The following is a 20,953-nucleotide window of genomic DNA, read 5'->3' on the forward strand; positions in this document are numbered from 1 at the left end:
TCAAGTTCCAACAGGACTTGGCGCCTGCACACAGCGCAAAATCTACCCGTGCCTGGTTTACGGACCATGGTATTTCTGTTCTAAATTGGCCCGCCAACTCCCCTGACCTTAGCCCCATAGAAAATCTGTGGGGTATTGTGAAAAGGAAGATGCAGAATGCCAGACCCAAAAACGCAGAAGAGTTGAAGGCCACTATCAGAGCAACCTGGGCTCTCATAACACCTGAGCAGTGCCAGAAAGTCATCGACTCCATGCCACGCCGCATTAACGCAGTAATTGAGGCAAAAGGAGCTCCAACCAAGTATTGAGTATTGTACATGCTCATATTTTTCATTTTCATACTTTTCAGTTGGCCAACATTTCTAAAAATCCCTTTTTTGTATTAGCCTTAAGTAATATTCTAATTTTGTGACACACGGAATTTTGGATTTTCATTTGTTGCCACTTCAAATCATCAAAATTAAATGAAATAAACATTTGAATGCATCAGTCTGTGTGCAATGAATAAATATAATGTACAAGTTACACCTTTTGAATGCAATTACTGAAATAAATCAAGTTTTTCAAAATATTCTAATTTACTGGCTTTTACCTGTATACTATCATATATACTATCATCATAATACAGTCATCACACAAGATAATCATCAGGTTATATACATTGAATTATTTACATTATTTACAATAAAAAGCAATAAATAAATAAAAAAGCAAGAAACACTTTCCTGCATTTGACTTTTAATGTTCACAGTGTGGTAATTTGGAGTGGAGTTGTGATCCACAACCAATCTGGAATTGATTCCAAGATGATTATTTGTTTAGCCTTTGTCAGCATTGACACGCCTGTTATTGTAGTGCTGCAAGTCCAGAGTCTTGCGTAGGTCTAAATCTAAAAATCAAGAACTCTGGACTGCTTTGAAATTGTGATGTTTTGTCTAAAAGTCATTTTGTTACAAATAAACACATCAGTTTTTCCGAAATTGCATATTTTGTAATACCATTTTCAGTGTCTTCTTTTTTTGAACAGTCGATTGCGCAACAGTATTTGAGTTTCAATGCAAGTGTTCTTCTTCTACTGCTGCTTCTTGTGATGCTTTTACGCCTCGCTGTCGCCCCCGCAGAGCGAAAGAAGTACTGCATGAATGAACACTCCCCCAGGGAGCGGATTTTTTAGTTAAGTGATGATTAAAACCTTTAGAGGGGCACTGTTCTAAGCTCTGAATTATTTGACGAATTCCTTACTTGTTAATTCGAAGTTGAACATGTGTTTAATAGCAAGCTGTGGGACACAAGCCGTTAAGAGCAGGCCCTCAATCGTTGCTAGTTGAATTGGACTCAATCATCTTCACCTGCAGTACAAAAGTCTCCATGACTCAAACAAAGTGGCAAACAAAACTTCCATTCGAGGTCCAGGTATGACTCTAAAGCTTCGAACCCAAGCTCGACTCTTTGACCTGCACTGCTCTGTAGGTTTAACGGACTGGGACATGGACAAAGAGTTCAAACTGGCAACGACCACTGATCAGTTCTACCATGGTAAGTCTTGACATAATATATAATCTGATCAGTTCTACCATGGTAAGTCTTGACATAATATATAATCTGATCAGTTCTACCATGGTAAGTCTTGACATAATATATAATCTGATCAGTTCTACCATGGTAAGTCTTGAATGAGATCTCTGGGCTTCATTGCAGGACTTGAGAGGGATCAGACTAGTTGCATGATGTTTCAAACTTGTCAGCTGCAAAATGAAAAACTCTTGATGTAGTATTGACATTTGATTGCATGCAGTTTATTGTAAGTATTTATTTTGGACATGTTTAATAACATAACAAGAAGAGGAAAAAAAACTGAACAAAAAGTAATGGAAATAATAATAAAATAACAATATAGTGATGTTTTAAACATTTATACAGTAGCAATGTTTACACCAAATATTTAAAGCACTTTGTCCTCAAACTATGGCCTCCGGGCCAAATCCGGCCCGCCAGCGTGTAAAATCCGGCCCACGGGAAGTCTCAAGTTAAAAAAAAAAGTGTCCTTTCTAATCTGTTTTCTAGCCCCTGTTACTCTCGGGGTCTCCTAGCCGCTCAGGCAAATCATATAGTCTAGAAATGCTTTTTCCCATCGATGACGTGACATTGCGCTCGCGCCGCAGTGTCGGGCGAGCGTGCGGCAAGTTTTAGTCAATTTAGTGTGTGAGTATATATGTATATATATATATATATATATATATATATATATATATATATATAGGTAAAAGCCAGTAAATTAGAATATTTAGAAAAACTTGATTTATTTCAGTAATTGCATTCAAAAGGTGTAACTTGTACATTATATTTATTCATTGCACACAGACTGATGCATTGAAATGTTTATTTCATTTAATTTTGATGATTTGAAGTGGCAACAAATGAAAATCCAAAATTCCGTGTCTCACAAAATTAGAATATTACTTAAGGCTAATACAAAAAAGGGATTTTTAGAAATGTTGGCCAACTGAAAAGTATGAAAATGAAAAATATGAGCATGTACAATACTCAATACTTGGTTGGAGCTCCTTTTGCCTCAATTACTGCGTTAATGCGGCGTGGCATGGAGTCGATGAGTTTCTGGCACTGCTCAGGTGTTATGAGAGCCCAGGTTGCTCTGATAGTGGCCTTCAACTCTTCTGCGTTTTTGGGTCTGGCATTCTGCATCTTCCTTTTCACAATACCCCACAGATTTTCTATGGGGCTAAGGTCAGGGGAGTTGGCGGGCCAATTTAGAACAGAAATACCATGGTCCGTAAACCAGGCACGGGTAGATTTTGCGCTGTGTGCAGGCGCCAAGTCCTGTTGGAACTTGAAATCTCCATCTCCATAGAGCAGGTCAGCAGCAGGAAGCATGAAGTGCTCTAAAACTTGCTGGTAGACGGCTGCGTTGACCCTGGATCTCAGGAAACAGAGTGGACCGACACCAGCAGATGACATGGCACCCCAAACCATCACCCAACCATGCAAATTTTGCATTTCCTTTGGAAATCGAGGTCCCAGAGTCTGGAGGAAGACAGGAGTGGCACAGGATCCACGTTGCCTGAAGTCTAGTGTAAAGTTTCCACCATCAGTGATGGTTTGGGGTGCCATGTCATCTGCTGGTGTCGGTCCACTCTGTTTCCTGAGATCCAGGGTCAACGCAGCCGTCTACCAGCAAGTTTTAGAGCACTTCATGCTTCCTGCTGCTGACCTGCTCTATGGAGATGGAGATTTCAAGTTCCAACAGGACTTGGCGCCTGCACACAGCGCAAAATCTACCCGTGCCTGGTTTACGGACCATGGTATTTCTGTTCTAAATTGGCCCGCCAACTCCCCTGACCTTAGCCCCATAGAAAATCTGTGGGGTATTGTGAAAAGGAAGATGCAGAATGCCAGACCCAAAAACGCAGAAGAGTTGAAGGCCACTATCAGAGCAACCTGGGCTCTCATAACACCTGAGCAGTGCCAGAAACTCATCGACTCCATGCCACGCCGCATTAACGCAGTAATTGAGGCAAAAGGAGCTCCAACCAAGTATTGAGTATTGTACATGCTCATATTTTTCATTTTCATACTTTTCAGTTGGCCAACATTTCTAAAAATCCCTTTTTTGTATTAGCCTTAAGTAATATTCTAATTTTGTGAGACACGGAATTTTGGATTTTCATTTGTTGCCACTTCAAATCATCAAAATTAAATGAAATAAACATTTGAATGCATCAGTCTGTGTGCAATGAATAAATATAATGTACAAGTTACACCTTTTGAATGCAATTACTGAAATAAATCAAGTTTTTCAAAATATTCTAATTTACTGGCTTTTACCTGTGTGTGTGTGTGTGTGTGTGTGTGTATATATATACTAGTGATGGGTTGATGAGGCGTCATGACATATTGCAAAACTGTATTGATACTGTGTCACTAAATACTGACATCTGCTGGACGCTAAAAATCCCTATGGACCGACTCAACTGACACTGATTTTATGACCTAGTATGTACAATAATATAAACCAAGTCATTGTATTTCATTTAGGATTATTTCATATCTTCATTTAAATAAAAATATCTTTTTATCTTTTTTAGATACAGTCAATAAATAATGTGAACATGTATCATAACATGGAAATCTAAGAGAATGTGTTGTGGATGAGGATGCTTGTGGACTGGGAATTTTTAATTTATTTTTTTTACAGATTTTTATTTTTTTTTTTAAAAACAGTTTTTCCAACGTATTAAGTTTTAGACGATTTCTCTTCTTAGTTATTATTTCTCCGGCTGTAGAAAAGAGCCGCTCACAGGGCACAGAGGAGGCGACACAGTTGGCGTATCGGTCACGTGACTGAAACAGCTCATGATCGGTCACGTGAATTTGTAAAAGCGGTACGCGCACCGACACAGGGTTTTGCTCTATGAGCTCAACGCATGCATCGGTGTTGCCGGACCCATCACTTCTACATACATAGATACAAACACACACAGCCCGGCCAAAATGTGGCCCCCCGAGTCAAAAAGTTTGGGGACCCTTGATTTACAGTTTGGCATTCTAACATGTCCGAAAAGGATTAGGAATCCAACCCTTTTCCGTCTAAAAATAATTTCTAACGCAATTGTTTTTACGTTTTCAAACATTGTGATATGGATCTGTACATAACTTTGTTAGTTGTTTTTTTTGTTTTTTTTAATGAATTGTGTTTTTTCGATTTGAACAAAAGGAACTATAACAGCCTTTTGTATTTTGTGTTCTTCCTCGCTGACAGATGATAAACTTAGCGATCAATATGTTGTTCAGAGACCTTCGGCAAGAGCCTGCAGAAGAAAGGATGAGTTCATTTGGTATGATAAAACATCAGGTGAGTGATACTGAAGGATTTAGCACAGAAGTAGAAAAAGACTAACAAGCAACAAAAATGTTTTTTTTGATTATTTTTATTTATTTATATTTTTTTCCAATGTAAATGAATCTGGCTATCATTTCCAATAATAATTAGTGTTTGAGTAATCGATAGATAACCGTACTTGGAAACCCCCTTTCCATCGCCAAACTTGATTTGCTGCTCCCGCTTGTGAAGTTATCTACAGAACTGGAGACCATGTCCCAGGGGCGGTATAGCTCGGTTGGTGGAGCGGCCGTGCCAGCAACTTGAGGGTTGCAGGTTCGATCCCCACTTCCACCATCCTAGTCCCTGCCGTTGTGTCCTTGGGCAAGACACTTTACCCACCTGCTCCCAGTGCCACCCACACTGCTTTAAATGGAACTTAGATATTGGCTTTCACTATGTAAAAGTGCTTTGAGTCACTGTAAAAGCGCTATATAAATATAATTCACTTCACCCTGTATAGACAGTCTGGATGAAAGCATGTTAAACTATTATTTTGATATTTTGTCTCCCTGGACTATGATAATTTCAAAATGTATCTTATTTCTGCAAAAAAGAAATATACCGTATTTTCCGCACTATAAGGCGCACCTAAAAACCACAAATTTTCTCAAAAGGTGACAGTGCACCTTATAATCCGGTGCGCCTTATATATGGGTTAATATTAATATTAATTTTCATAAAGTTTAGGTCTTGCAACTACGGTAAACAGCCGCCATCTTTTTTCCCCGTAGAAGAAGCGCGCGGTGCATGCTGGGATATGTGACGTTTCATTTCCATTTGTGTGTTTATGTAAAGACCCCAAAATGGCTCCTATTAAGTGTGTTGTCTGTCTAATTATAAATAATGCAGACGAGGCGTGTTAACTGAGTTCTCAACGTTTACTCACAGCGTGCTCATAACCACATTCTAACTGCCAGCATACAACGCTTCTCAGGGCTACCGCGCATGCTCGTAACTATCGTTGCATGCTGGGTAGTGTAGTTGTTATATTTGCTAGCTCATAACATCACATTGAGAGACACGCTTACGCGCTTAATTCAATACTCGCCGTCATTCCGGGTGGATTGACAAAAGACCTCCAGCCGCTAGATATTGGTGTCAACAGGGCATTCGAAGCTAGACTGCTAACTGCGTGGGAACAATGGATGACAGAAGGCGAACACACGTGACGTTCACCAAGACAGGGAGACAGCGCCGGACGACATACGCCAACATCTGCCAGTGGATCGTAAATGCCTGGGCAGATATTTCGGTCACAACTGTGGTCCGAGCTTTGCGGAAGGCAGGATTCACAGAACTGCTGGACAACAGCGACACTGACTCCGATTACTTCGACGAGACGGAGCCGGCCATTTTGGATCCCACATTCGCCCAACTTTTCAATTCGGACACCGTAGGAGAAGAATTCGAGGGATTTATGAATGAAGAATAACTTCAGAAAGTGAGCGTTATGTTTATTTTGTGTGTTGTGACATTAACGTTCGAGCAACATTATGTTGCTATTGCTCTGCACTATTTTGAATTTTACTATGTTTGTGATTGCACATTTGCGTACATTTTGGGAGTGAACAGAGTTGTTAGAACGCTGGTTTTTAATATATTATTAAAGTTTGACTGACCTATCTGACTGTTTTTTTGACATTCCTTTAGCGCAGTTAGATGCGGCTTACAACACGGGGCGGCTTATAGGTGGACAAAGTTTTGAAATATGCCGTTCATTGAAGGCGCGGCTTATAACCCGGGGCGGCTTATGGTGCGGAAAATATGGTAAATGTGATAACATACTTTATGTAGACTAGACACCCAAATATGTTCCCTTATTGTGTCTGCCTGTCGTGGGTATTTTCTTAAACTTATGACATTAATTTGTTTGCTTTTTAAAAAAAACAACCTTGCATGACCCTCCGCGTGTGTTCCCACCTTTGTAAAGCTGATGGAAATATGGCTTTCTCTTTAAGACAAAGTATCTACATTTTTTTTCAGTGTTTTATCAATCACATCTCAACTCAAGGTACAATTCCAACAATAAAATTTCAGTAGAATAGGGGAAAAAAATATAATAGTTACGGCCGACATGCTTTCTCTTTTCTCTTGATTTTTCTCTGCTCTTCAGTGGAGCTTGTGTACCCTGCTGCAAGCGTGCAGTAGACTACACTTTTATGTTTCCGAAATTAATACTGTTTAGCTCCATAATGTAACCATCATTGGCCTGTCTAGACTTCTTTTTTCAGAGATGGCACCCATATAACAGTCAGTCTACCCCAGGAGCAGCCGTAGCTATTACAGTAGTTTACCACAGTTACCACCACCGAATCTTCTTGGAAGACAATTGCTGACATTAAACAATATTGAAAAGCATTGCGCTATTACAGTACGTCAGACAACTTGCAAAATACAAAGTGTCAAATTTCTTCTTCAGAGTAAAATTGTAACATTCATAAATATTTTATTTAAATTCAAACAGATTAGGTCCTCCATTCTTTAGATTGCTGACAACATAATCATTCAAAATATTTCAGTGTTCCTTTTTAAGAGTATTTGCACAAAAAATAAATGACCTGGACTGAATAAAATTAGAATCGCGGTGAAATAGCAAAAGATGGTGGGACTGAGATGACGTTCAAAACAGATGAATGCAAACACTTTAAACACGCTTGTGTAAAAATATATATTCTAACTTGGGTTTAGTGAAGGACCACGGACGTCTGGAACCTGGCTGCTCATCGGTCAGTGTGGATTGTTTTGCATAAAACCCATCAGTAAATGGGTTAAAAGAGTGTATTTTCCAATTGGGTATGGTGCTATTAAAGTTAAAGTTAAAGTACCAATGATTGTCACACACACACTAGGTGTGGCGAAATTATTCTCTGCATTTGACCCATCACCCTTGATCACCCCCTGGGAGGTGAGGGGAGCAGTGGGCAGCAGCAGTGGCCGCGCCCGGGAATCATTTTGGTGATTTAACCCCCAATTCCAACCCTTGATACTGAGTGCCAAGCAGGGAGGCAATGGGTCCCATTTTTATAGTCTTTGGTATGACTCGGCCGGAGTTTGAACTCACAACCTACCGATCTCAGGGCGGACACTCTAACCACTAGGCCACTGAGTAGGTAGACATGTTTTATAATTTCCACATAGTTCAGTGGGCAAGTAGTTTTTCTATTAAGTGTTGGTTTTAGGTTAATGAGTTGGAAAGGTTGTCCAAATTAGTACCCATGTATTCAACAATATTCTCTCAAAATAAAAATAAACTTGGGACTCTGGACCCCTGAATTAAGCAATTCCTTTGGTGTACCACTTGATGGCGCCCGAGTGGTACGCATCACACAGTTGGAAAAACACTCGTTCCCCTGGGGTGGCCTATCAGTTCTGGAAATCACCGCTTCCACGGAGCAAGCTCTATTACAGATGCCACTGGTGAAACCAAAGTCCATGGCAAAAATGTGTACAACACGTAATGTACTGAATATTTTTGTGCCGGTTCTGACTGAAGTCTTTCTCCCATTGAGGGTATTTCTTTCAAATTCATAACATAATTCCAGATGAAGATGCTACCAAAACACAAACTACAGTCTTTCCTAGTTGACGTTAGCAGGCTGATGAAGGCCCGCCCACATTTTGGAGCTTAAAGCGGGCATTCCAAAATGTGCTGAAACTTGTTCGTAAATAAGCCCCAAAAATATTTTTCTAGTTCTATTTTAGAATTCATTTTACTTGTCGACCACATCTTTAGGCCCATGGGCCGTATTTATCAAGCGTCTTAGAGTGCCATTTTACACTTAAGTCCTGAGAATTTGCCAAATTTAGTCCTACTCTCAAACTTAAGAATAAAAGCTATTTATCAACTTTCTTAAGTCTAAGAATCACTTCTACTCTCCACGATATTTAAGAGACCTTCAGAGGTGTCCTAAGTGGTTAGGAGTTGCCAGCGGGGGATGGCACTGAGGCCAACGTTCAGGGAGCGGAAGGATGTCCTGGCTTTGTTTGAAGACGAGCAGCTGATCAAACTGTGTCGTTTAGACAGAGCGGGTATTATTTTTGTCACACATTTAATAAGGGGCGTCATCTCATCAGCAACATCACGCAGCAGAACTAAAGGTCATCACAATGCTTCCATATCTCGCCACTGGGAAAATGCAACAGTGTAACGCTGATGATTTGGGGCCATCACAACAATCAGTAAGCAGAATTGTTCTGGAAACAATAATGGCCCTTACTGCTCCTCACCTCGTCATGCCTTTCATTGACTTTCCAACTACACCCCGGATAATTCAGCAGAAGCAAACTGCATTCATGCAGGTAGCTGGCTTCCCTTCCGTGATTGCTCATTTCTATGGACACAGAAATGACGTCACCTAAAATTCCATTTACGGCACATAGTAATGTCGTAATTCAGCTCTGAGTGTGACACTTAAGATTCAGTCCTACACTTTGCTGAAAGTGTGAGTAAGACGCTTGATAACTAACTTTTAAGTGCAGCTTTCAGCGAAGAATTTCTTTACTCATAAGTCAACTCTTAGCAGACTTCTTAGGAGTAAGTCTAAGACGCTTGATAAATACGGCCCCAGAACAATAAATAAGTGCCAGTGTTTTCAGTATTAGAGAGGCCCTTTAAGGGCTGACAAATGCACATTTTAAAACAATATCCATTGATTAGAATAATGAGTTCTTTTTGATAACATGACAATATGATGGGTATTTTTAAATCACTTATATTGTGATCTGGCACTTTGTAGAAAATACATTTAAATTTAACTTCAATGTTGGAATGTGAGTGTATGGATGTTTTTTCATGTGCTTGGTGATTGACAGTGAAGTGAAGTGAAGTGAATTATATTTATATAGCGCTTTTCTCTAGTGACTCAAAGCGCTTTACATAGTGAAAACCCAATATCTAAGTTACATTTAAACCAGTGTGGGTGGCACTGGGAGCAGGCGGGTAAAGTGTCTTGCTCAAGGACACAACGGCAGTGACTAGGATGGCGGAAGCGGGGATCGAACCTGCAACCCTCAGGTTGATGGCACGGCCACTCTACCAACCGAGCTATACCTGAAGTCAGCTGGGTTAGGCTCTCTCTCACTTGCCACCCTAAAAATATTTAATGGTATAGAACATAAATATCACTTTGCCTGCCTTTCAGGTTTGAGGATAATATAAAACAATAACAATGTATGTTTTTTTTTTGGTTTTGTCAGACACCTTTGTGAAACCGAACCTGTGGCTGCTAGTCAATCCTAACATCGCCTGTCCTTTAATCTACGGAGAACCTGCCAAAGATCCGAAGCCAATCCAAGACTTTTCAGAGCCAATTCAAAAACCAACGACTGGGGGTTCGCCAGCCAAAAACGTGCACATGTTAACCGACGAAGACAAAATGTTGCATGTTGTCTCCTCCTCCACGGTATACAATGATGGGATGCCAAATATAACAATTCAATCACACTCTCCTTAGATGACATATTTGATGAACCTTCCTCACTTTTGACTCATTCATACATGTTGAATCTAAATGTCATGTGCTATACAGCATGGCATGTAGGCGTGTCTTCGCATGCTGAGAGGAATGAGACCAACAGAATATTTGTATGTTATCTAAATATTTAGGTTTACATTTGGCAAAACATTTAGTATTAATTTTTAGATTTATCATTTAGATTTTAGATTTAACTTTTAGATATGACATCTACGTTTAATGTTTATTTAGTATTTAACATCAAATCAGCTGGTATAGGCTGCAGCGCACCCCTCCCCCTCCCCCCCGGCCCCCCGCGTAGAAAATGGATGGATGTTTAAAATGTTGTTTTTAATATTTACTCTTAACAGTTGGTTAAATATATTTTTCAAGCTAGATATATTTAACATTTACATTTAAAATTCAATATCGATTTTTAACAAATCTATATTGGGCATGTTTAATATTTTTAACATCCATCCATCCATTTTCAACCACTTTTCCCTTTTGGGGTTGCAGGGGGTGCTGAAGCTTTTTGATATTTAAATTTAGAATTTAAAATTCATTTATATTTAACATCTAGATTTAAAGTGTATTTAAAATTTGGATTTAACATATTTAACATTTAGATTCAGCATCCATATTTAACATCTAATGTATAACATATAGAATAAAAATATATTTAATATTTAGATTTAGCATCTATAACATTTAACATTTATTTTCTACCTCAAATGTGAAGCTAAATATTACAAATACATCAGCTCAAAAATGATTGAATTTTTACATATAGCACCTCATATACAATTGCAGATACATGTTGATATTTGCATATATATATATAGTATTGAACACACAAAGTGCAAGTCAAATACATACACAAACAATATACACCTTTTTATATGCAGCGTTTGGTTAATGGTTGCTGTCCTAGCATCAACCCCAAACTCTCCAACGCACAAATATTCTAAAACCAACAACACCGTTTAAAAAACTGGGAAATGCTGAAAATGCCAAAACACAAACATCTAAAACTGCATAGGAGAAATGCTGCTGCCAGACATGTGGGATGTGGTTGTAAAAGGAGTAAAAATTGGTTTTCTAATACTGTATATATTACATTTTAAGTATTTAAAGATGAATATCACCCATGGTCTGGCGCCCCAGGTAGCCTGGTTAATTTCTGTTTTGTTCTGTAAACTTGCAGCATTTCTCATGTTTTTGTGGTTTATGTGCGTGTTTTAGGCATTTGCAGCTTTTTTTGTCTGCATTTGTTTTTAAACCTGCAGTGTTTTGATTGCAGCATTTCCACATTCTCTAATTAAATGTTTACGATGTTTGTGGGTTTTGGGTTGTCAATACCCCTGTCAATTACAATGGTTAGTACATTTTTTGCCAAAAAAAAAGTTTCTCAATTCGAACATTAAATATCTTGTCTTTGCAGTCTATTCAATTGAATAGAAGTTGAAAAGGTTTTGCAAATCATTGTATTCTGTTTTTATTTACAAATTACACAACGTGCCAACTTCACTGGTTTTGGGTTTTGTATGTATGTGTATATATATATATATATATATATATATATATATATATATATATATATGTGTGTGTGTGTGTGTGTGTGTGTGCGTGTGTGTGTGTGTGTGTGTGTGTATATATATATATATATATATATATATATAATTGTGTGTGTGTGTGTGTGTATGTATGTATGTATGTATATGTGTATATATATATATATATATATACACACACACACACAATTATATATATATATATATATATATATACACACACACACAATTATTTATATATCTCTATCTATCTCTATCAGTGACGTGCGGTGAGGTTCATGACTGGTGAGGCACTGACTTCATCACAGTCAGATTTACAAACATATGAACCCTAAAGAGTATCTTATTCACCATTTGATTGGCAGCAGTTAACGGGTTATGTTTAAAAGCTCATACCAGCATTCTTCCCTGCTTGGCACTCAGCATCAAGGCTTGGAATTGGGGGTTCAATCACCAACAATTATTCCCGAGCACGGCGCCGCTGCTGCCCACTGCTCCCCTCACATCCCAGGGGGTGAGCAAGAGGATGGGTCAAATGCAGAGGACAAATTTCACCACACCTAGTGTGTGTGTGTGACAATCATTGGTACTTTAACTTAACTTTAACTTTACACATACAAACTGTAGCACACAAAAAAGCACATTTAATAAAAAAAAACGTTATGGTCTTACCTTTACTTATAAGTGCGGAAACAGTGGTGTTCGTGTTGGAGGAGTTGTGAATGAATGAAATATGAAATCCGTGCTGCAGTCTGCAGGTGTACCTAATGTTGTGTCCCTGCAGTCGTTCACGGCTCCTCCGGCGCGAGCAATGTTGTTTTTGCACTTTTTGGCTTCTTGTTAAGTGACTTTATTTGGGTGGATTCGGTCTTGCACGTGGAGGGTTTGGGTGTGGGCTTTGGTTGGTGTGGCGTTCTCGTCGGGGGGTGCAGTCTGCGGCGAAGGTGCCTTAACCGGCACCAGGAGGCGGGATTACGCGAGCCTCAGCCAGTGCGTCTTCGCAGCAGTTTTATGATCGCTCAGCACAAGAAATACGTTACACACATACAGTTGTTGACAAAATACACTGTACATTATATACCTCAGCTAACTAAACTATGGAAATGTATAATATAATTCATATAGCAATACGGTCTCACTGCACAGCAGGCCAGCAGTTAGTCGAGTCCACAATCCATGGTGAGGCACAACTGAGTGACGTGCCTCAACTGGCTGCTGATCACCGCACCGTCTCTTCTCAGTATTTGAACGGCAAATGTGAAAATTCAGCGATTTTGAATAAAAAATAATCGAAAACTGGTGAAGTTAAATGGAAAATAACTTTATAGTATAATCACTGGATACTTAATTATTTATTTTTTTCTTTTTACATTTTTCTTCTTTCCATGATGACAGGTGAGGCCCCGCCTCACCTGCCTCTAGTGACCGCACGTCACTGATTATATATATATATATATATATATATATATATATATATATATATATATATGTGTGTGTGTGTGTGTGTGTGTGTGTGTGTGTGTGTGTATATATATATATATATATATATATATATATGTGTGTGTGTGTGTATATATACACATATATATGTATATAATATATATGTATATATACATGTATGTGTATATATAATAATGTGTGTGTGTGTGTATATACACACACACACACGTATATAATATATATGTATATATACACATATATATATATATATATATATATATATATATACATATACATGTATGTGTATATATACATACATACATGTATGTACAGTATGTATATACACTTGTATATATGTGTGTGTGTGTGTATATACACACACATATATATTTACATTTGTGTGTGTGTGTGTGTGTGTGTGTGTACACACACATATATATATACACATATATGTGTATGTGTGTGTGTGTGTGTGTGTATATATATATATATATATATATATATATATATATATATATATATATATATATATATGTCATTCAAATTTGAATGTACTTACAGTACAGATAAGAACAAAATACAGCTGCATTAGCTGGTTGTAGTGCAGGATCAAAGAGCAATAAGGTTCAGAGTGTTTGCATTTACAAAAGAAGGTGCAGATATAGATTTACTGTACAGATATTCTGAGCCTTGGTCAGGCAGCGGCTCTCCGTGATCTCCCGGATAGGAGGAAAAGGAGTCCTGATGATTTTTTCTGCCATCCTCACCGCTCTCTGCAGAAACTTCCAGTCTGAGGCACTGCACGCTCCAGTCTAGACAGAGATGCAGTTGGTCAGTGGGCTCTCTATAGTGCTTCTGTAGAATGGGGTGGAGGGAGCTGTGCTTTTTTTCATCCGATGCAAAAAGTGTGTGCGCTGCTGAGCTTTTTTTAAAAGCTCCGGTGTGTAGAGACCAGGTCAAATTGACAGTTCTCTGCACCCCCAGGAACTTGGTGCTGCTTACCATCTCCACTGCTGTGCTGTTAATGAAGAGTGGAGTGTGGCTGAACTGGTGCCTCCTGAAGTCGACAATGGTCTTGTTGACATTCAGGACCAGGTTGTTGGTTCTGCAACAGTCAACCAGATGTTTCACCTCCTCCCTGTAGTCCATGTCGTTGTTGTCTCGGATGAGGCCCACTACTGTTGTCGTCTGCATACTTCACAATGTGGTTAGTAGTGGACCTGGCACAGCAGTCATGGGTCATCAATGTGAACAGCAGCCGACTCAGGACACAGCCCTGGGGGGAGCCGGTGCTCAGGGAGATGGCACTGGACGTGTTGTCGCCCACTCTCACTGACCGGGGTCTGTGTGTGAGGAAATCAAGCAGCCAGTTGCATAGGGGGGTGCTGAATCCAAGGGGGGCCAGTTTGCTCACCAAGTGCTGCGGGATGATTGTGTTGAACTCCGAGCTGAAGTCCAGAAACACTTCATTATGATGGGGGTGAGTGCCACGGGGCGATAATCATTGAGGGGGGAGGTCGTGGGTTTTTTAGGCTCTGGAATGATTGTAGCAGTCTTAAAACATGATGGTTGAACAGCCTGGGTCAGCGAGGTGTTGAAGATGTCTGTGAGAACCCCAGCCAGCTGGACTGCACATCCCTTAAGCACCCCCCTGGAATGTTATTAGGTCCCGCTGCTTTCCGGGGGTTCTCCGGACATCTGCTGTGTCCAGGTTGAGTGGCTGCTCATCAGGGCGAGGGATGGATTTCCTCGCCAGAGTGGTGAGTGCCTTAAATCTTGCAAAGTGGTTGTTGAGGTCGTTGAGAAAGCTGATGCTGTTATCACGGGGGTGGGGCTGCAGTAGCTTTATAGTAGGTGTTCGTGGGGTTCTCGAAAAAGTCCTGCACTTTCTGACTGTGAGCATGCTTTGCAACCCTAATGGCACGGTTCAGGTTGGCTCTGGCTGTTTTAAGCGCTACCACGTCGCCAGATTTAAAAGTGTTGTTCCGAGCCTTCAGCATTGCACGTACCTCACTGTTCATCCAGGGTTTCTCATTGGACCGTGTGGGGACACAGACTCAGTATACTCCTCCACACGTGTGATTGTCTGTGGCGGCTGCCTTGAACGTGTTTCAATATGTGCATTTGAAGCAGTCTTGTAATGCTTCCATTGCTCCCTCTGGCCAGGTCTTCACCTGCTTCACTGTAGCTTTTTTCCTGATCAGAAGGGGCTGGGTCACAGAATTAGCATCACAGAGAGATAGTCTGAGGAGCCTAGGTGTGGGCGGGGTGCAGCTTTGAATGCCTGTTTGATGTTGCTGTAGACCACTACCATGTCCACCGTGCTTTAACCCCTGGTTGAAAAATTCACATATTGATGGAAATAGGGGCACACCATTTTCATGTTGGCTTGATTGAAGTCTCCTGCCACGATGAAAACTCCCTCTGGATGTGCAGATTGCAGTTTATTGATAGAGCTGTATGAAGCATTCAGGGCTTCTTCGGTGTTTGCACTGGGAGGAATGTACACTGCTGTGAAGATCATAACACTGAACTCCCGGGGTAAATAAAATGGCCAGCATTTTATAGTTCGTAGTTCTACATCGGGAGAGCAGTGACATGAGACCATCTCCCTGTTGTTGCACCAGTTAATGGTTTATATGCAAACACCGCTGCCTCTGGATTTACCGGTGAAAGTGCTGCTCCTGTCCGACCGAAACAGTGTTAGCCCCTCGATGCTAACTGCCTCATCTGGAATGGATGGTTTCAGCCTGATTTAGCCTTTCCTTTACCCCTTTTGATGTGTGTTTGTGGTCATTGTCCTGTTGGAACACCCAACTGCGCCCAATACCCAACCTCCGGGCTGATGATTTTAGGTTTTCCTGAAGAATCTGGAGGTAATCCTCCTTTTTCATTGTCCCATTTACTCTCTGTAAAGCACCAGTTTCATTGGCAGCAAAACAGGCCCAGAGCATAATACTACCACCACCTTGCTTGACGGTAGGAATGGTGTTCCTGGGATTAAAGGCCTCACCTTTTCTCCTCCACACATATTGCTGGGTATTGTGGCCAAACAGCTCAATTTTTGTTTCATCTGACATCACATGGACAAAGATAAGACTTTCTGGAGAAAATTTCTGCTGTCGGATGAAACAAAAATCTGAGCTGCCATCTTATCGTGAGAGAGGAGTTTGCGTGTTCCAATGATCCTAGGAGCTATGTTGTGCTGGGGCTTCTATGCCCCCTGGTAGGGTCTTCCAAGACAAAGGGCCAAGGTGAGGGATCAGACAAAGAGCAGCTCGAAGACTTCTATGGAAATACAACAACCGAGACTCAGTTTTCCCTCTCCCTGACACGGGTCACCGGGGCCCCTCTCTGGAGCCAGGCCCGGAGTTGGGGCACGAGCGCCTGGTGGCGGGGCCTGTCCCCATGGGGCCTGGCCGGGCACATCCCGAAGAGGTAACGTGGGCCCCCCCTCTAATGGGCTCACCACTTATGGGAGGGGCCATAGAGGTCGGGTGCAATGTGAGCTGGGCGGAACCCGAATGGAGGGCACTTGGCGGTCCAATCCTCGGCTACATAAGCTAGCTCTTGGGACGTGGAATGTCACCTCGCTGGGAGGGGAAGGGGTGCGCGAGGTGGAGAAGTTTCGGCTGGATATAGTCGGACTCACTTCGACGCACAGCAAGGGCTCTGGAACCAGTTCTCTCGAGAGGGGATGGACTCTCTTCCACACTGGCGTTGCATGCATTCAACGTTCAACCCAGTGGACGAGAGGTTAGCTTCCCTCCGCCTGCGGGTGGGGGGATGGGTCCTGACTGTTGTTTGTGCTCATGCACCAAACAGCAAATCAGAGTACCCACCCTTTTTGGATACACTCGAGGGAGTACTACAAAGTGCTCCCCCCAGGTGATTCCCTTGTCCTACTGGGGGACTTCAACGCTCATGTTTGCAACGACGGTGAAACTAGGAGAGGCGTGATTGTGAAGAATGGCCGCCCGGATCTGAACCCGAGTGGTGTTTTGTTATTGGACTTTTGTGCTCGTCACAGATTGTTCAAACATAAGGGTGTCCATATGTGCACTTGGCACCAGGACACCCTAGGCCGCAGTTCCATGATCGACTTTGTAGTTGTGTCATCGGATTTGCGGCCTCATGTTTTGGACACTCAGGTGAAGAGAGGGGCAGAGCTTTCTACCGATCACCACCTGGTGGTGAGTTGGCTGCGATGGTGGGGGAGAATGCTGGACAGACCTGGCAGGCCCAAACACATTGTGAGGGTCTGCTGGGAACGTCTAGCAGAGTCTCCTGTCAGAGAGAGTTTAAATTTCCACCTCCGGAAGAACTTTGAACATGTCACGAGAAAGGTGCTGGACATTGAGTCCGAGTGGACCGTGTTCCGCACCTCTATTGTCGAGGCGGATGATTGGAGCTGTGGCCGCAAGGTAGTTGGTGCCTGTCATGGCGGTAATCCTAGAACCAAGGCATGTCGTCAAGCTGAAGAAAGAGTCCTATCAGGTTATTTTGGCTCATAGGATTCCGGAGGCAGCGGACATAGGAGGAGTTCGGGGAAGCCATGGAAAACGACTTCCAGGCGGCTTCGAAGCGATTCTGGACCACCATCCGCTGCCTCAGGAAGGGGAAGCAGTGTACTGTCAACACCGTGTATGGCGAGGATGGTGTTCTGCTGACCTCGACTGCGGATGTTGTGGATCGATGGAGGGAATACTTCAAAGATCTCCTTAATCCCACCAACACGTCTTCCTATGAGGAAGCAGTTCCTGGGAATCTGTGGTGGGCTCTCCTATTTCTGAGGCTGAGGTTGCTGAGGTAGTTAAAAAACTCCTCGGTGGCAAGGCCCCGGGGCTGGATGAGATCCGCCCGGAGTTCCTTAAGGCTCTGGATGCTATGGGGCTGTCTTGTTAGACAAGACTCTGCAACATCGCGTGGACATCGGGGGCGATACCTCTGGATTGGCGGACCGGGGTGGTGGTTCCTCTCTTTAAGAATGGGAACCGGAGGTTGTGTTCCAACTATCGTGGGATCACACTCCTCAGCCTTCCAGGTAAGGTCTATTCAGGTGTACTGGAGAAGAGTCTACGCCGGATAGTCGAACCTCAAAATCAGGAGGAACAGTGCGGTTTTCGTCCCGGTCGTGGAACTGTGGACCAGCTCTATACTCTCGGCAGGGTCCTTGAGGGTGCAGGGGAGTTTGCCCAACCAGTCTACATGTGCTTTGTGGACTTGGAGAAGGGCATTTGACCGTGTCCCTCGGGAAGTCCTGTGGGGGAGTGTTCAGAGAGTATGGGGTATTGGACTGTCTGATTGTGGCGGTCCGCTACCTGTACAATCAGTGTCAGAGATTGGTCCGCATTGCCGGCAGTAAGTCGGACACGTTTCTAGTGAGGGTTGGACTGCACCAGGGCTGCCCTTTGTCACCGATTCTGTTCATAACTTTTATGGACAGAATTCTAGGCGCAGTCAGGGCGTTGAGGGGCTCCGGTTTGGTGGCTGCAGGATTAGGTCTCTGCTTTTTGCAGATGTGGTCCTAATGGCTTCATCTGGCCAGGATCTTCAGCTCTCACTGGATCGGTTCGCAGCAGAGTGTGAAGCGACTGGGATGAGAGTCAGCACTTCCAAGTCAGAGTCTGTGGCTCTGACCCGGAAAAAGGTGGAGTGTCATCTCTGGGTTGGGGAGGGGACCCTGCCCCAAGTGGAGGAGTCGTGTTCACGAGTGAGGGAAGAGTGGATCGTGAGATCGACAGGCGGATCGGTGCGGCGTCTTCAGTAATGCGGACGCTGTATCGTTCCGTTGTTTGGGTTAGGGTCTCCTCCCCAACCCGGAGATAGCACTCCACCCTTTTCCAGGCGAGAACCATGGACTCGGACTTGGAGGTGCTGATTCTCAACCCAGTCGCTTCACACTCTGCTGCGAACCGAACCAGTGAGAGCTGAAGATCCTGGCCAGATGAAGCCATCAGGACATCTGCAAAAAGCAGAGACCTAATCCTGCAGCCACCAAACCGGATCCCCTCAACGCCCTGACTGCGCCTAGAAATTCTGTCCATAAAAGTTATGAACAGAATCGGTGACAAAGGGCAGCCTTGGCGGAGTCCAACCCTCACTGGAAACGTGTCCGACTTACTGCCGGCAATGCGGACCAAGCTCTGATACTGATCGTACAAGGAGCGGACCGCCACAATCAGACAGTGCGATACCCCATACTCTCTGAGCACTCCCCACAGGACTTCCCGAGAGACACGGTCAAATGCACAAAGATAAAATAAGTCATATTTTTGGTTCATTTAATAGTTAAGACAAATTTATATTATTGCAATCAGTTGATAAAACATTGTCCTTTACAATTATAAAAGCTTTTTACGAAAATCTACTACTCCACTTGCATGTCAGCAGACTGGGGTGGATCCTGCTGAAATCCTATGTATTGAATGAATAGAGAATTGGAAAAATATCATTTTTGAATCAAGAATCGCGTTGAACCGAAAAACATAAAGGATTTATAATCGAATTGTGACCCCAAGAATCGATATTGAATCGTGGGACACCCAAAGATTTGCAGCCCTTGTGTGTGTGTGTGTGTGTGTGTTTATATGTATGTGTGTGTGTGTGTGTGTGTGTGTGTGTGTGTGTGTGTTTATATGTGTATATATATATATATATATATATATATATATATATATATATATACGGGTGCATATATTTATGCACGCAGATATGTAGTATATACAGTATGTATATATACAGAACTGACTCAGAAAATTAGAATATTGTGATAAAGTTCTTTATTTTCTGTAATGCAATTTAAAAAGAAAAAAATGTCATACATTCTGGATTCATTACACATCAACTGAAATATTGCAAGCCTTTTATTATTTTAATATTGCTGATTATGGCATACAGCTTAAGAAAACTCAAAAATCCCATCTCAAAAATTTAGAATATTTCCTCAGACCAAGTAAAAAAAAGATTTATAACAGCAAAACAAAATCAAACATTTGAAAATGTCAATTAATGCACTCAGTACTTGATTGGGAATCCTTTATTAATGCACTCAGTACTTGATTGGGAATCCATTTGCACGGATTACTGCATCAATGCGGCGTGGCATGGAGGCAATCAGCCTGTGGCATTGCTGAGGTGTTATGGATGCCCAGGATGCTTCAATAGCGGCCTTTAGCTCTTTTGCTTTATTGGGTATGGTGTCTTTCAGCTTCTTCTTCACAATACCCCACAAATTCTCTATGGGGTTCAGGTCAGGGGAGTTGGCAGGCCAATTGAGGACAGTAATGCCATGGTCAGTACACCAGTTACTGGTGGTTTTGACATTGTGGGCAGGTGCCAGATCATGCTGGAAATTGAAATCATCATCTCCATAGAGCTTTTCAACAGATGGAAGCATGTAGAGCTCTAAAATCTCTTGGTACACAGCTGCATTGACTCTGGACTTGATGAAACACCGTGGACCAACACCAGCAGCTGACATGGCTCCCAAAACCATTGCTGACTGTGGGAACTTCACACTGGATTTCAAGCAACTTGGATGCTCCTCTGCAGCCTTCCTCCAGACTCTAGCGTCTTGACTTCCA

General features: G+C 42.1%; 1 protein-coding gene across 4 annotated transcripts in view; it reads left to right on the plus strand.

Annotated features, from left to right (window-relative positions):
- The first annotated feature begins 1,096 nt into the window (after positions 1 to 1,096).
- The window catches only part of foxr1 (forkhead box R1), a 27,295-nt gene continuing 7,438 nt past the window's right edge, over positions 1,097 to 20,953 (plus strand). The window contains exons 1-3 of one of the 4 annotated variants that reach the window (XM_072914863.1): positions 1,099 to 1,536; positions 4,778 to 4,870; positions 10,097 to 10,302. In XM_072914863.1, coding sequence (XP_072770964.1) covers positions 1,416 to 1,536; positions 4,778 to 4,870; positions 10,097 to 10,302 — 420 coding nt within the window. In that variant the 5' untranslated portion in view covers positions 1,099 to 1,415. The other 3 variants (XM_072914864.1, XM_072914865.1, XM_072914866.1) reach the window with 3 other exon arrangements.

The sequence above is a fragment of the Nerophis lumbriciformis genome, linkage group LG15 (assembly GCF_033978685.3).
Source record: "Nerophis lumbriciformis linkage group LG15, RoL_Nlum_v2.1, whole genome shotgun sequence".
Classification (NCBI taxonomy): domain Eukaryota; kingdom Metazoa; phylum Chordata; class Actinopteri; order Syngnathiformes; family Syngnathidae; genus Nerophis; species Nerophis lumbriciformis.